Raw genomic sequence first — 15504 nt, 5'->3', positions numbered from 1 at the left:
GCCACATGTTCCTGTCTCTTAATGACAATCAGACAAGCCAGGGTCAACATTTATTTGACAGTTACACTACATCATTATCCTCCAGAAGAGCTGTGTCCTACCCAGACACACGATGTACAGTATACTTCTGGCTTGTGCTTGTTTTACATGAACTCTCATACCATCATTCTAGTTCTTCAACATGAGCAATAGACAAAACAAGATATCTAAACATCCAGCATACATCCAAAATCCTAAGTTTAATATATGATGAAAACGTCCAAATGTTCCAAACTCCCTTGCATAAATTATGAAAATGGCATGTGTGTTTATGTGTGTCAATAGTTCCATTCAACAGTTGCTAATAGCAGTTGTTAATAGCAATGTTAGCATGTCAAACCTGCAAAGAGCTCACATTGGGGTGTGGGCATCATCATTTGTGTTCACTGGATTGTGGCAGAACTATACTATGCATATTTGCTAATAATAAGATTGCAGCATTGCTTGACTTAAATGAACACAAATGTGTGCATTCAACATGTGCATGTAGGCATTAAAGCAGGTTTAGTCAATGAGTTCTCTTTAAGTCTGTCGGAGTCAAAATGCTTCTCTCTGATCTGATTCATCCGACGCCTATGCTGAGTCTTTTTTAACCTGCTGATCAGGTGTGAGCCAGGGGACAGGCCGCGTTGAGAGGTCAGTCATACTGCGCTGCATGATGCAAGGCCAGGCAACTCAGCCCCAGCCCCCCCCCCCCCCCCACTCCTGAGCTAAGTATATCCCCTACTGAGTGACAGGGGGCAGCATGATGATTATTGCATTTCCTAATTAAACTTTTCCATTTTTACCCATCATCTTGCCTCGTGTCAGCTCAAACATGCCAAACAGGGTCAACCGCATTGGTTTCATGTCAGACATACGTGCCATATCTTTTCCTTCAGCACATTAATATTAAGAGGCGCTTGGCACCGCGGTCACCTCGCTGACCTGTCCACCAAGGAGGCCATCCTGTACAGTGAGACTACAGAGTGCCTTACGGACTCTACTCGAAATGTCTGAGATTCCAAATCCAGGAATTTTGAGAATGGCAGGATATTATTGGAGATCTCTGCAGAGGACATCCCTGTGCTCCGTTAGTGCAGCTCTGACAGCACAGAGGGCTCAGCGTCAATGTGCCAGCCAACAGGTCTGCTGTGACACTCAGCAACCTGGAATCACACACAGCCTATGCGTTTTCTTTACCACTGACCTGAGGGAAGTAGGAATGGGAGATATATTCGCTGAAACAAGCACAGGGTGTCTATGTGTCAAAAGGTACTGCAGACATTGGTAATGGCAGGACATTATCACCATAACGGGCATGGGGGGAGGCTGGGAAGGCTGAGGGCCAGATGGCTTTGGTCAGAAGACGAGGCGATGGATCCCAGTGGGGCCAAAACAGATCTGCCATATGAAGGAGACGAGAATAGCCTCGGGGCTATACATCATCTCACCCGCGCTCCCACGTGGCCATAAATCTGCACTGGCGGAGCGCTGGGGCCGAGGGGCTGTGGCGGCCTCCCAGAGCTCACTCTCCTCACACACACACACACACACACACCCGCACACACTGGCACCAGCTCACTGTAAATTCAGCCGGGACTGTCGACACCAGTGACAGGTCAGATCTGAAAACACCATTAGGAAGTGTACACCAGGAAGCAGCCATGGCAGCTTCTATTCCTCTAACACTCCCAATGCCCCTCTGCAGGTCTGCATGCTTGCTCCGCATTAGGGCCACACAATGGGGAACTTGACAGGCCACTGCATAGAGACATACCAGATCAGACACAACATATGACATTAGGTTTTTTAACACGGCAAAAGTAAAGTTAGGGCTTGTGTGTCTGTGTGGGAGGCATAACTGAGAAAGATTATATAAAGCAGAGTTACTTTGCAAGCTCTTTAAGTGGACAAGAAATAGCATCCTCTTCTTTGTTTTTCTGTTTCTACAGTATAACCCCTGCGCTCTCTCCATCTCTCTCTTTCCTTCACTGCAAGAGCTTGCCACCCTGTTCCGAGGGAAGTTGACCGCTAGTAAAGGAAGTCAGAGGGTTATCAGTTCACCTCGGATTGGTTTAGAATTACAGCAGGTTTGGAAAGCAGATCTGCACAAGGTTGTTCTCCACACACACCTGCCACCATTCCCACTCCCAGAGCCAGTGGTGCGCTGCAGACTGCAGTCCCATAGGAAGTGCATTCCTGATTCCTCAGTCTGCACCATGATCCCCATGATCATGTGGCACTCCCCCCTGCGTGGGCACGCCATCCGTGTAAAAGCAGTCTGTATGCACAGTATCCACTAACATCCTGACACCACGGCTCTGTGTCATGGAGTCTGGGGAACCACCCCAAACAGATATTAAAGACCCTTGTTGGCTACAAATTCTTGGAGTTTGTCACTATACTGTATGCTGAGCTGTATTTATCCAGTTCAGGGAGTAAAGACTGACACACTATTTCACAATGATAAATAACCACGCATGGCTATTTGGTCATTATGATTAACCATGTTTGTTTGGGTTACAATGGAAACTATGGTTTATAACTACCAAAAGCATGGTATTAGCATGGTTACTGTAAATGTTTCCCATTGTGGCAGAGGCCCATTATATCAACATTAATATTCCAACATTATGATATCATCTTTTCATCTTCATACAAGGGACACCACTGACCAGACAACTACTGATCCCCAAGCGGCAGTAGGTGACTCACGACAGTGTGATATAGACCATTAGCCAACACTAAGCCAGCTCACAGCTCTTTGGCTTAAAATTCCAGCAGCACACTCCCACACACACCCCTCTCCCCACACACACACAACTCCTACCTCCCTCTGACAGCCACTGATTAAGATCTCACCATCTGCGCAGTAATTCAAATTCACACACACACAGTTACATATGTTGACATACAAACACACACACACACACACACACACACACTTGGCAGGATATACAAGGGATATGCTGGAGAGGCAGAATGGGCCTCAACCCCCTCAGTACAGAACCACTTGTTGGTGCTGAGCCAGCTTCTTCTCTTTGAATGTGAGCAGAAGTGCATGCGTAGCCCAGCATATTTCAGCCAGTACCCCCAACACACACACACACACACACACACACACACACACACGCACGCAAAGGCAAAGTGACAGGTATGCCGGACACACTACATTTAAGACGTGCTAATGCCCCCAGACAGCTGCCTCCATCAGTTAATCTCTCCTCTGTTTCCTCTTGTGTGCTACAGTAGCTGCCGCCAGCCAATCAGATGCCAGCGAGAGCCATTCCAGTCATCTGTAAACCTGAGAGTCCATAACTCTTATCTTCTTTGGCCTGAAGTCTCGCATTATTAGCCATGAGGAGTAAAAGATACAGAGAAATTGAGAGGAATAATTCTGGAATGTTGATCTCTCGCTCCCTATCTGTCTTTTTTTCTCCAGATCTTTTGCCCTTCCTTCCCTAAAGACAGGTGGGAAATGGAATATGGTATTCCAGCCCATTAGACTTGCAGTGAAGTGTTTTTTGGAACCAAGATAGGCAGCGCCATCCAGCTGGTTTGCTGCCAGGGTGCCAGTGAGTGCCAGTGTTCAGGTATATGTTGCTGCCCACACCAACACCCTTCAAGGTGGAGAATATGTTAGACTGCAAGAGAAGTCATAACAGGGGAAAGTCTTTTGTCCTCAACAAGAGAATGACCTTCTCAGCATTGCATGGAGGCCACTGCAGTAGCACCAGGCATGGGCGTAGGACTAAACTGGTTGGTTCTATCTACCAAATGATGATACATGTTAGAAATCAGTCAGAATTCACTAGAGCTTCTATAAATGGGGGTCTAAATCCAATTTGATGATAAATTAAGCAGACTTAATATTTTTAATTTCATTTTACAGACTACTGTTGCACTAATTCTACCTACTGGTGTCTTTTCATAAGATCATGTGCCTGTCATTCAGCCTCTGGCATTCTTCTTGCTCTTATAGGTTGACTGATCACTCTCCTCACCCCCACCCAAAAGTACTTTGGCCAAACACTTTTCATCTTCCAACAAAGCCCAGGTCAACCTGCTTGGACTTGTCCACAGAACCACAAGCCTCCAACTTAATCGCTAAATGGGGAGGGGAGGGGGCAAATGGGTCAATCCCTCAGGCCACTGGCCACTTTATAGCTCTCTCTGTGGTCGGACAGGACAGAGAAAACCAACAGGCCACGTCAAAATCCAGATGTGCCTCCTGAACACACCATACACGCTGGGCACTGAGCAGCCATGACTCAGACTGACCTGCCAAATGCCGCAGTTTCAGCTTTAATTGGGGAGCTTTGCCCCTCTATCCTGTGCAAACCAACACTACACTGGAACAAAAGTTATACCCTATATCTAACCTAAAGACTAAAGACTCACAGATGCTAAGATAACACTGGAATCCCAGTGATTTATGGCTGAAAAGCCAGGAATTTTACTAAACAGCAAGATCCAAAGAGTTACTAGTGGCCATTGTAAAGACAAAATGTTGCAATCTTTCAAGATAATTTAAAGAGTCAAAGCAGAAAAAAGGCAATTAGTAAAGTAAGCCCTTTGACTATTGTTGAGACTTTGAAAGCAGGGACCTGCCTGTTCTTAGAGCTGTGTTGACATATTAAGCTCTGACTTAAACATCCTTTAGGAATGTCACTCTCCTCTGTCACTGGCCTACAATTACAGTATGATCGTCTGCTCCACCTAGAGGAACTACAGACCGGACTTTACAGTGTGGATTGGATTACTAAACGCCACAGTGTGTGTCTCCTGTACAACGTCTGTCATCATAACTGCTGTCCACCTATCCTGACCTGTGTGGCATATCTACAGTCTATACTTGTAAAGGCATATGAAGACTTTTAATCCATTTTACTAAATGGATTAGAGCAATCAATCAATGAAAAGGAGTAAGCAATTCAAGAATCAAAAGTCACACTAACACAAATGAATACATAGAACGTAAGTCCTGCTTCACGATAAACTGCTACATATAGGCAGATATGCTGTTAAGGGAGAGGAGATCTGACATAAATATGTACTTCTCATCTACTGAAATCTCTGCAAGATAATTGTGGCAAAAAGACCAAGCAGATACAGTAGTTATGAAACTGAAGACAGCAGTGTTATGTGACACCTGACTAAACCCAAATTCCTCAGGAATATAAATACACTGTGGCTCTGAAAGCTAAATCCATCCAACATAGTGCCTCTCCACAGAGGAGGGAAATGATCTGCTACTAAGCACCTCACAGACTCGTGATGACAAGCACAAATAAAAAATAGTTCTAACAGCTCTCAAAAAGAAATGGCTTCGTTTCTAACATCCTCATCATTCTGCAATGACTTGCATGAGTTAATTTCACGCTTAAAGCTAGAATCTGGATGAGTGTGATACTGACATACCCTTAAAAAGGTTGCACTGGCTCACGTGATAACACTATTCTTGGGTACATGGGATTGAGTTCCATTCAAATGAGCAGGAAATACTCAGGATACTTTTGTCACAGAAGCTGGCAACTTACATTTCACGGTGTCGCTGCAGACCATAAAGAGAGCTGAGTACTATAGAAAAATCCTGGCTGAAAATCAATTGTTAAGTGACAATACAATTCTGAGAGGATTTGATTGGTCGTTCCTCTTCTTTAGGCTAGAGAAACACCCTCCTACACTGTTGGGCTCATTTCCCTTCTGACCCCTTTTCTTCCCCTGAAGCCCCCCCGCCCTCCGCCCACCCGTTGGCAGTGACAGTGTGTGTGTGTGTGTGTGTGTGTGTGTGTGTGTGTGTGTGTGTGTGTGTGTGTGTGTGTGTGTGTGTGTGTGTGTGTTTGGGGATATAGCCAGGGCCTGCCAGTCATGGCCAACTGCTCTAAGCCTTTGTGATGCAAACATTATAGCATGACAGACATAGCACACCGCCCTCTGCTTAGCCCCTCAAACAAGAGCCAACGCTGCCGTGAATGGAGGCCATGTCACCTGCTGTGTAACATTACAACTCTAGGGGGAAAGTCTAAAGAGTTAGACTTGGCAACACACACAATTGTTTGGTACAAATGTTCTTACCGTTGTCCTCAACAGTGAAGTAGAAGATGTCACTTGTGGCGTTGCTACCATCCAGCAGCACATAACAGATCTTCATGTCATCAATGTCAGCTGGAGAGCAATATTAGTGGACAATCCTTATATCATCCTTACAAATGATCCATTTTACAAAACACAATCTGTTTGAATAATTCTACAAAAATGCATTAGCTCATACTAATCTCGAGGGCTTAATATTGCAGAAAGATATGATTGCATGATTTTTAGATACTTGAGCTACAATGTAAGATCATAGTGATGCATAAAAAAACAGAAGGGTGCTTACCCTGTGAAAAGCTCTTGATGCTGTCATTGCCCAGGGCAGTGTTGATGATGAACCCATGCTGCGGAGGTTCAGCCACTGAGAAGCGGAGCACTTTCCTTGGGCTGTCTCTGTCCTCAGCCTTCAGGGCTTTGCTGGTGATCAAGAAGCCGAGGTGTCCTGTGTGCAGTGCCCTCAGAGTCGGCGCTGCCTTGTTCACCACAATCTGTGGTACGCCGTTATCAACAGTGCTGATCTCAATAGTCATAGTCTGGGGCTTTCGAGTCTCATAGACGGTGTCAGGAAACAGATAGAACTCTGTGTGTGTTCCATCTGTAACAGTGAATGAGAAACTGTCCTCGTTCGACTCGGTTCCATCATGTTTGTATGTGATGAGGTTTTCATTCAGGTCCTGTTTGGTGAATGTGTTGACAGGCTGGCTACCATTATACAGAAGCTGGCCGTGAATGGGAACTTGAGTAACCACAAAACGGAGCAGATTGTCAGGTGTATCACGGTCTTCCACCGTCAGCTCAAAAGGTGTGATCAACTTGGACTCGCCCTCTTCGATCACTAGCTTGTTTACAGTCAGGACCGGCTTCTTATTGTCCACATCAGTGATCGACACTCTGAATGTACGGAAGACAGGGTTGTAGCCGTCTGTCACCTCAAACTCAAAGCTGTCCATCTTCATCTCATCGTCAGAAGAGTGGATGTAGTAGATTTTGTTCCCTGCCAGCTGCAGTTGTGTGAATGTGGAGATGGGCACACCTGGGAGGTCTGTGCACTCCAGATGACCTCTGCTGGGGGCACGTGTAATGCTGAAGGACAGGTACTCATCTGGGCTGTTGATGTCAGTGGTGCTCAGAAGATCAGTGGTCAGGGTCACTTTGCCTCCCTCCTTGAGGGTGACACCTTTGTTGATGACATCAGGGAAGACCATGTCGATGCTGCCAATGTTTATGTAGAAGTATCGGTCGATGAGGGGGTTGATGCCATCTGTCACATCAAATTTCAGGAGATCACGGACTCCTTCCTGGCCTGTGTGAACATACTGGATGAGTCGTTTGTCAACTTCATCTTGTGTGAAGTTCTTCCCAATTGTTATGTTGCCAATCACATCTCCATGTTTGGTAATGCGCTGGAGATAGCCCTGTCCAGGCCCATAGCGAATTATGTAGGTGAGGCTTTTATCTTCAGAGTCAAGGTCGGTAGCCTTCAGGACCCTGTTGCTGATTACTTTGGTCTCTCCAATTTCAACTTCCAGTCCATCATTGATGGCCATTCTGGGTGTCTCATCATCAACAGGGATGACTATAATGGGTACCTTCTTCTCAACTGTGTGCTTTCCATCAGAGAGCCTGATTTCAAAGCTGTCCTCTTTAGTTTCAGAGTCATCATGCTCATAGACGATGTTGGAGGCCTCCTTTATTTGCTCAAGAGAAAACTTGACAACTGGGACTGTTCCAGAGCTCATCTGCTGAACAATGGTACCGTGCTTGGGATTTTTGATGATCTCAAATTCAAGCTCATCCACAGGGATATCAGTATCTGCTGCATTCAGGATGGGTGTGTCGATCACAAGGCTCATGCCCTCCATCACCACAAACTCGCGTACAAAAATCTCAGGTTTTTCATCATTGGCGGGCACAATTACAATGGGGAAAAAGTGTCGCTCAGAGAAATTGATACCATCTGAGCAGCGGAATGTGAACCTGTCCTCCACAGGCTCTACGCCTTTGTGGATGCTTTGGACATAATGGATATGGCCTAGGCTGAGATCCTTCATAGTGAAGGCAGTAATTGCGATGCCTGCTCTTGACTTCTCTGAGCCCGGTGCTGGAGAGATGTTCTCTACGTAGCCTGATGTTGGCTGGACAATTATAGTGCATAAGATGTCATCGTTGTTGGTGTCAACATCCTCAGCCTGAATGTGGTCAATAGTGATGGTGTTCTTCTCCCCTTCCACCACAAAAAACTGCTCCCCAACAATCACAATAGGTGGGATGCTGTCCAAAGGTAGGATGGTGACCTGCACTGTCACCCCTTGGACCTTGTTTCCTCCAACCACCCACTCATCAGACATATCAGATATAGTGAGATTGAAAGAGTCATGCACTTTATACGGCCCAATTTCACCGCTGGTGTGTGCGTATACAACAACTCCATTGATGATGTCTTGCTGTGTAAAACGCTCTGCTAGCGCCCCATTCACCAAGATCTCCCCCAGCCTGGGTGGCTCTTCCACAATAAATGTCAACATCAGGTCATCTGTATCCTCATCATGGCCCTGGATAACATTGCTGGTGATCTCTGTTGCCCCGTTCTCTAAGACATTAATGGAGGCTCCAAGGAGCCCAGCTGGTAACATGATGGTGGGCGTCTCATCATCAACGGGTTCGATGGTGATTTTTATGATAATGGGTACCTCATGGAAGCCATCACTCACATCTACTTTGATGACATCAGTGAGCGATTCCTCACCATTATGAATATAAGCCAGACGTCCACTCTCAATGTCCTCCAGCATGAAGGTCTCATCTTTTGACATATCTATTCCTAGGTACTGCAAATGCCCATAGCGAGGAATCTGGGTCACAGTGAAAATGATATTCTCCAGTTCTGTGTCCTGATCTGAAGCATCAAGCTCATTCTTGGTGATGATGTAGGTGCCTCTCTCTGCCACTGTGAATCCAGTGTTGATGATCATTGGAGGCTTGTTGTCTACAGGCTGCAAGAAAATTGTGAAAAGGCCATCGACTGAATTACCAGCTGTGTCCTCAACGATGAATGTGAACTGAAGCAGTTTAGGAGTGATGCCTAACTCCTGGTCTGGAGGCTTATAGGCCACCTTGTGGTGATTGATCTGGGCTTGAGTGAATACTGTGAGAACTGTGTCAGGACTGTCAGTAAGGACTATGCTACCTAAGGGCACTTGGTTATTTTCATCTGTGTCCATAGGGACCTTTTTGATTGTGTATTTTAGATCTCTGTCATCACAGTCAAGGTCAGTGTAGCGCAGGAACTTCTTCTTGAAAGGAGTTAGCTCATATTCTTGTACAGTCATATGAAGGGTGGTTCCAGGGTAAAGCTCTGGGGGTAGGTCATCAACTGGTTGAATTTTAACAATGAAAGTGTGTTTGCCTGACCTGTTTGGTGGGTCATTGTCATCCTGAACATGGAAGACTAGCTGATCTATCACAGTGGTGGTACTATGAGGTCCTGTGTGGCGGTAGAACAGTTTTCCATCTAGAATGTCCTGCTGAAACCACTCTGTCACAACCTGTTCAAACATCTCATCTGTCTCACTGAACTTCCAGGTGGACGGGTCAGTAGGGGGCTCCACCTGTCTCAGGACAAGCTCTCCAACGGTTGAGTATGGAGCATCCAGTATGAACTTAATGGTGGAGTCCTCAGAGTCTATGTCTGTTGCGCTCAATATGAAGGGTGAAATCTGCATCATCTCATTCTTATGGAGCACGATGCCAGTGTTGGCATTAATAATTGGTGGCTCATCGTCAGTGGGGGCAATAGTGATGGGGAAGAGAAACTCAACCTCGTTGCTGCCATCAGTCATTCTGAAAATAATGTTGTCACTGTACGTGTCACTGCCATCATGCTGGTAGACAACGATGCCTGCGTCCAGATCAGCTGGCGTGAAGAATTTGCGCTGGGACCCCAGCACAGTCAGCTCTCCGTGCTTCAGACCATCAACAACAGTGATCCGCACATGGTCTAAATTGTCTTCATCGCTAATCTCTAAATTCTGATCGCTGGACAGAGGTCTAGACTGGCCCTCAAACAGCAGTTGCCCTGTGTTTTTAGTTGCCACGGGGGCCATTGTGTTCATGGGCTTAACAACAATCATGAAAGCGAATGGGTCAGACACGGCGCCCTCAGTGTCCACTATTTCAAATTCAATCTGAAAAATTCTTTCCACCTCTGAATCTTCAGACGGAGGCTTGTAGGCTATTTTCAGGTCCTTAATGTCTCTCTGATAGAAAGTTGTGATAGGCAGGTTTTGATCGTCTGTACTAATTATAAATCCCTGCTGGGGGCCCAGGTGAGAGGTAATGTTAAAGATTAAGTCATCTGCATTTGTTTCAACATCCTCAGCAGCAAGCATGTCACTAGTAATGGCAGTCATCACAAACTGATCTATTTCCATCATCATCATTGCAACAAAGCTGGGCTTTGGTGGGGTATTTTCTGATCCTTCTTTTATTCTAACCATGATATGAAAATGTTCCTGCTGAAGAGTGTTGCCGTCATTGTCTTGTACCTCTACTAACATAGGGATGTAGTCTCTGTTTGGTGAGTTGGTTGTAGCTGTGTGCTCGTATCGAATGCCCTTCTTAACAAACTCATCACAGTTAACCATTTGGCCATTAATAGAATTATCTGAAAGTTTGCCATACCTGGGAAGTCCACCTGCGCCAACCAGTGTTGTCACCTTGCATTTTGTGACGCCATCTTCATATGCAAACTCCAGGCCTTTTTTATCAATTGGGTTGCTCTGACCATTCAGTTTGTCCACAACCAGGGGCATGTTTCGGGTCAGAACCTCCAGCTGCTGAAACACCACCTCCACCTCCAGCATGAAAGGCACGACCACTGTGTCCGTGTGTGAGTCATACCTCAGCTGGAGTTTCACCCGATCTTTACTGGGGCTCCGGGATCCAAAATGTGTGTACTTGACCTCTTCAGGGCCAAAGGAGCAGGGGAACTTCTTGGGGGTTAAAATTCCAGGTTTCTGTGCCAATGGGTCATTGTCCAGGACTGTGATGTGACAACGATCTCCAGGCTGCACTTCAGTCACCAGGTCATTAACAGGGTCCAGATAGACAGAGCGTCCAAAGGGAACTCTTATTCCATTGTTTGCGATCAGAATAGAATCAGCGTTAGGTCCAGACCTGTGTCGGAACAGGTATGCTGGGATGGGTGGCTCTGCTGCCGCAGTTGAGAGGCAGCAGCTGACACAAAAAAGCACAAACAGAGCAAAAGCCCATGCTTTAGAAAGTCTTGTCCTTTGCAGACAACCAGCCATATCCACAGCCAGTTGCACTGCAGCAAATGTGCAGTTTACAAAGAATTAAAAATGTTGCCAAAGGACAACTTCAAAAAGGCAGCAGGCAGTTTTTGAAATGTAGATGCCGCTGTCTCCTTTTCAGATATCCCCCTTATTCTCTCTATCCCTCTTGCTTTCACTGTGTAGTGACACACTGATGTACACACTGGGCAAGTGACCCTCACCCACTAAAGGTCTGCAGGTAATACACATGCACTGACAGCGGTAAGCTCCACCCCAGGACTGCCCTCTCCCACGACTAAATTAAGCAAGTCAAGCCAAGAGTCCCCTGCTTTGCCCTCCCCCTATCCCCTTCTCCGCTCACCCACAGCCCTTTTTCATATTGACAAAGAATGTTGTTCACCACTCACTGGTAAATTAGAAGAGCCAAACAACGTGAAGCATACTGTACCCAAAAGCGATTGTTCAACTATTATCACATTTTCGAAGTAAACAGTTGCTCTGCGTATCTAAATAAAAAAATAGCCATAAAGTCATTTGGAATTGCATTATGTGCGAATGTAGCCCATTTCTGAAGTAACAAATGGTAAGATCACGGAGTGTGTCATGATTTAACTTGGCTTTCACTTGCCATGTAAAATTAGCCTAAAACAATTACAATTGGGCATGGCCATTTTAAATCTACCATTACAAAACCGATTTGTTTTCAAGGAGTCCCGCACACATTAATTAGGCTACATAGCAGCGACAGCGCTCTCTATTGGTCAAAGATAGCCCATTGCATTCTATGGTGTAAAACGTGTGTGAGAGAAAATTATTAAAATGCATTCATTAAGTCGTACTTGGATCATTTGTCCAAAGAGATTATGAACCAAACCTTTGATTTGCGATTTGAGTGATTGTAATTTATCATGTCACTTACCACTGATGTCAAAGACAAAACATTTATTGTAGCTGATCTTTTTCTGGAATGACCTCAATGGGAGGTAGCCTAAATTAGGTATGTGAAAGACCAAGGATTTTTTAGACACAAGATCATCATATTAATTTTGCAGCATTTAGTTTGAGTGACTGCATATTGACTGTATGTCCAAATCCCCGCAACTCATTGTTTTGCAAAAACAAAAAAGGAAATAGCAGATTTGGCACAACTGCAAAGCCACACAGCAGACCAATAAGGTAGCCATTTGTACTTTACATAAACCTGAATGAAGCTACATTTCTTATACCGCAAATGAGTGAGAATGAGTCATTAAAGTGTCTTTGGTTGAGGGAGTTGTTGGGTGGTTGCAGTGGAATGCAGTGTTTATGGGTGAGCTGGCTGGCTTTCACGTGCCTGCACCCCAGTGAGGGTGACCCCAGTGGGACAGGGCGGCACCGAAGGCGCCCCAGCACCCACACGCAGACCACTGAGCAGCTGTCCAGACAGGTGTGCACTCAGACACTGGCCCTACACTTCCTGGGCAGACAGGGGGCAAAAGCCTCTCCTGACAGGAAAAACATTTATTCAAAACCAAGAAGGTTAAAAATGCATAGGAGAACATGATGCACAAGTTGGGATTTTTTTTATTTTTAATTAATCAGAACCACAGAGGAGAAATACTGTAGGCCTATGAAATCACACCACAATTAGCTGGTCTTTGCATTTCGATAACAAAGGTGCACTTATTTGGTGAAAGAACATGAAGATCATGTTTCAAAGTGACCCAGTGAAAGGACACTGGGAGCTGACAACACCCGATATAAATTATTCCTAGAAAGGCCAAATATATCCTTTGCGGTTACTGTCACCGGGTGTTGTGTTTAAATACAGTGATGGAAATCCCCCACTGTATGCCCCCCCCCCCACCTACCATGAAGATGATGGCTTTAATCTCATGATGCGACACATGATCTCAGCCTCAGAGAAGGCATCCAAACACTCCCGCTGAGTCTTCAGAATGCAGATACCTGGCATATAAAAATCTCTGCTAAGCAGATAGTGTGTTATCTTGAGGGCATGTTTTGTTGTGTGTTGTCTGTAAAGGAGACATACTGTAGTTACACTGGGATCAAAGAATTCGGCTAGATACATCAGTCCACGTCACGAGTTTGGTGTGCGGTCACGTCAAGATATAAATACTCTCTTTCCATTTATGGAGCAATGTTTTACACTGACATTCAGATCTGCAGTTCACCTGCGCATGCTCAAGGAAAATACTGAGACCATGCCTCAATTTTCTGCAAGTGGTGATTTTTTTTAATTTTTATCCTGTTTTATAATACCACAAAAAATATTGGTTTCATGACTACTACCGTGCTGTGTGGTTTTGCCATTGGTTTAGTTGGAAAATACTCTCCATCTCCCACAACTCTGCATAGTTTCATACAGCATTCAGACTATTCATGGCTACCATCCAGAATCACTTGCTGTAACTCATTTATCTGTTATCTAAATCTAAATGTGTGCACATACAGGGAACATTGCTGGATATATTTGTCACACAGAGGAAGTTAACAAGGACATGACTGAAAAACGTATGGAGCGAACTGCACTCAAATCTGACACCTTCAGTGGTATGGACCAAAATAAAAGGAGCTCTTGAGTCTATGGAATGGTTTGCCTCAGAACTGCGTACAACCCCCACGGTTATTTCCCTGTGGCAAAGCCCTATCCGCATGCCCAAGATACCACGGGCAGTCAGTCCATCCATTTCAAACAGGTCATTTCATTACATTGCAATAATAGAACAAGTACTCTCCCTCCTACCCATCCACTGGGCCCCAAACAGGCACCCAGTTTGGACACAAACTGATAGTAGAATTTGTAACTATAGAAACAAACAAACCTGTTCTTTTAATACATCTGTAATCACCATTCCCATTCCACAGTTCATGTTAGTCTCATTTGTTCCCTTGAGATTTTGTTTGGACCTTAAAAAAAATAATAATAAAAATGGAAAACATTGTAAGGGCATATTTTAAAGTGTTATCACTGCATTCCCATGTAAAATGGTCAGTGAGTAATACATAGTGCTATTTCAGGTGTGAAGGGAGACACATGGAGGGGTTGGCAGAGTCCAGTGTATTCTCCCGGCTGGCCTGGCCTGGCCTGGCCTGTGCCCAGTGCTGTGTCTCCTTGCTGGAGCAGACACGATGACAGAGGCCTTTAATCAGCAGTGATGAATGGAGCTCTGAGCCTGCTGCCCCATAAGGTGCTGAAGAGACAGGCCACCAGCTGCTGACAGGTGATTGACTTTGCAGCAGTTTACAAAGACAAGCATGCAGCAAACTTTTTAGCATTGGAATTCTTACAATGACATGTACAAATGTTAGCATGTTAGCTATGTTTGCTTATCTTAGCATACTTGCCTTTGTACATGATGATAAATCCTGTCTTGCTGAATTCTGCTGAGGGTCATTCAGCATTGGTTGTCTTGCCGTTTCTCTTGTCTGAGGGAAACAGAAGTTGCACACGCATGCCTGTCATTCCTGCAGAGCTCAGGAGTGTCACCAGGCCTTATCATCACTGCACATCTCCTAACCTCGGAGCACACACACACACACACACACACACACACACGGAGGAACCAGCCAGTGCATTGATGTACTGCCCATGTGCAGCTGTGCACGACTGTGCATCATCTTCTCAGATCACCCTCCTGGACTTTACAGGAACATGACAGCAGCTCTCATCTGGGGCTAACAGATGTGCTTGTCCCTGCCACTGCCTTCCTGATGTACTGCACGTCAGATGCATCGCAAGTGCTGCTGGAAGTGAGAAGGTCAAAATAATAACATTTGCCAGGTCATCTGCAAAATTACAGTAAATGTTTGGGAAGTACAGTTGACGTCTGTGAGACATTATGTGGGAGAAAAATGAGCGATGGGTGGGATTAGTAGCCTTTGATAAGTGAGGATAATATGTGAGGACAGGAGAGAGTAATCACCATGGATATCCTGAGATTATGACTGAGTTTCTGTGGGAAGCTTAGGACTGATCATGCATGACAACTGAAAGCTTGAATAATGGACATCAAGCCCATTTGGCTAACTATGAAGAGCCAAGGGCTTTCTTTACCTTTGTGTTATTGTGTGTGTGTGTGTATGCATGAGC

General features: G+C 45.3%; 1 protein-coding gene across 1 annotated transcript in view; it reads right to left on the bottom strand.

Annotated features, from left to right (window-relative positions):
- Nucleotides 1-11426, bottom strand: part of frem3 (Fras1 related extracellular matrix 3) — a 29723-nt gene extending 18297 nt beyond the window's left edge. Inside the window, exons 1-2 of the mRNA XM_062553335.1 lie at nucleotides 6404-11426; nucleotides 6100-6189 (exon numbers count right to left, since the gene is read on the bottom strand). Of these exons, the coding sequence (XP_062409319.1) occupies nucleotides 6100-6189; nucleotides 6404-11426 (5113 nt within the window). The remainder of the gene's footprint in view (nucleotides 1-6099; nucleotides 6190-6403) is intronic.
- Between the last annotated feature and the right edge of the window lie 4078 nt (nucleotides 11427-15504).

Source organism: Sardina pilchardus, chromosome 2 (assembly GCF_963854185.1).
Source record: "Sardina pilchardus chromosome 2, fSarPil1.1, whole genome shotgun sequence".
Classification (NCBI taxonomy): domain Eukaryota; kingdom Metazoa; phylum Chordata; class Actinopteri; order Clupeiformes; family Clupeidae; genus Sardina; species Sardina pilchardus.
This window is presented reverse-complemented; position numbering and strand designations above follow the sequence as displayed.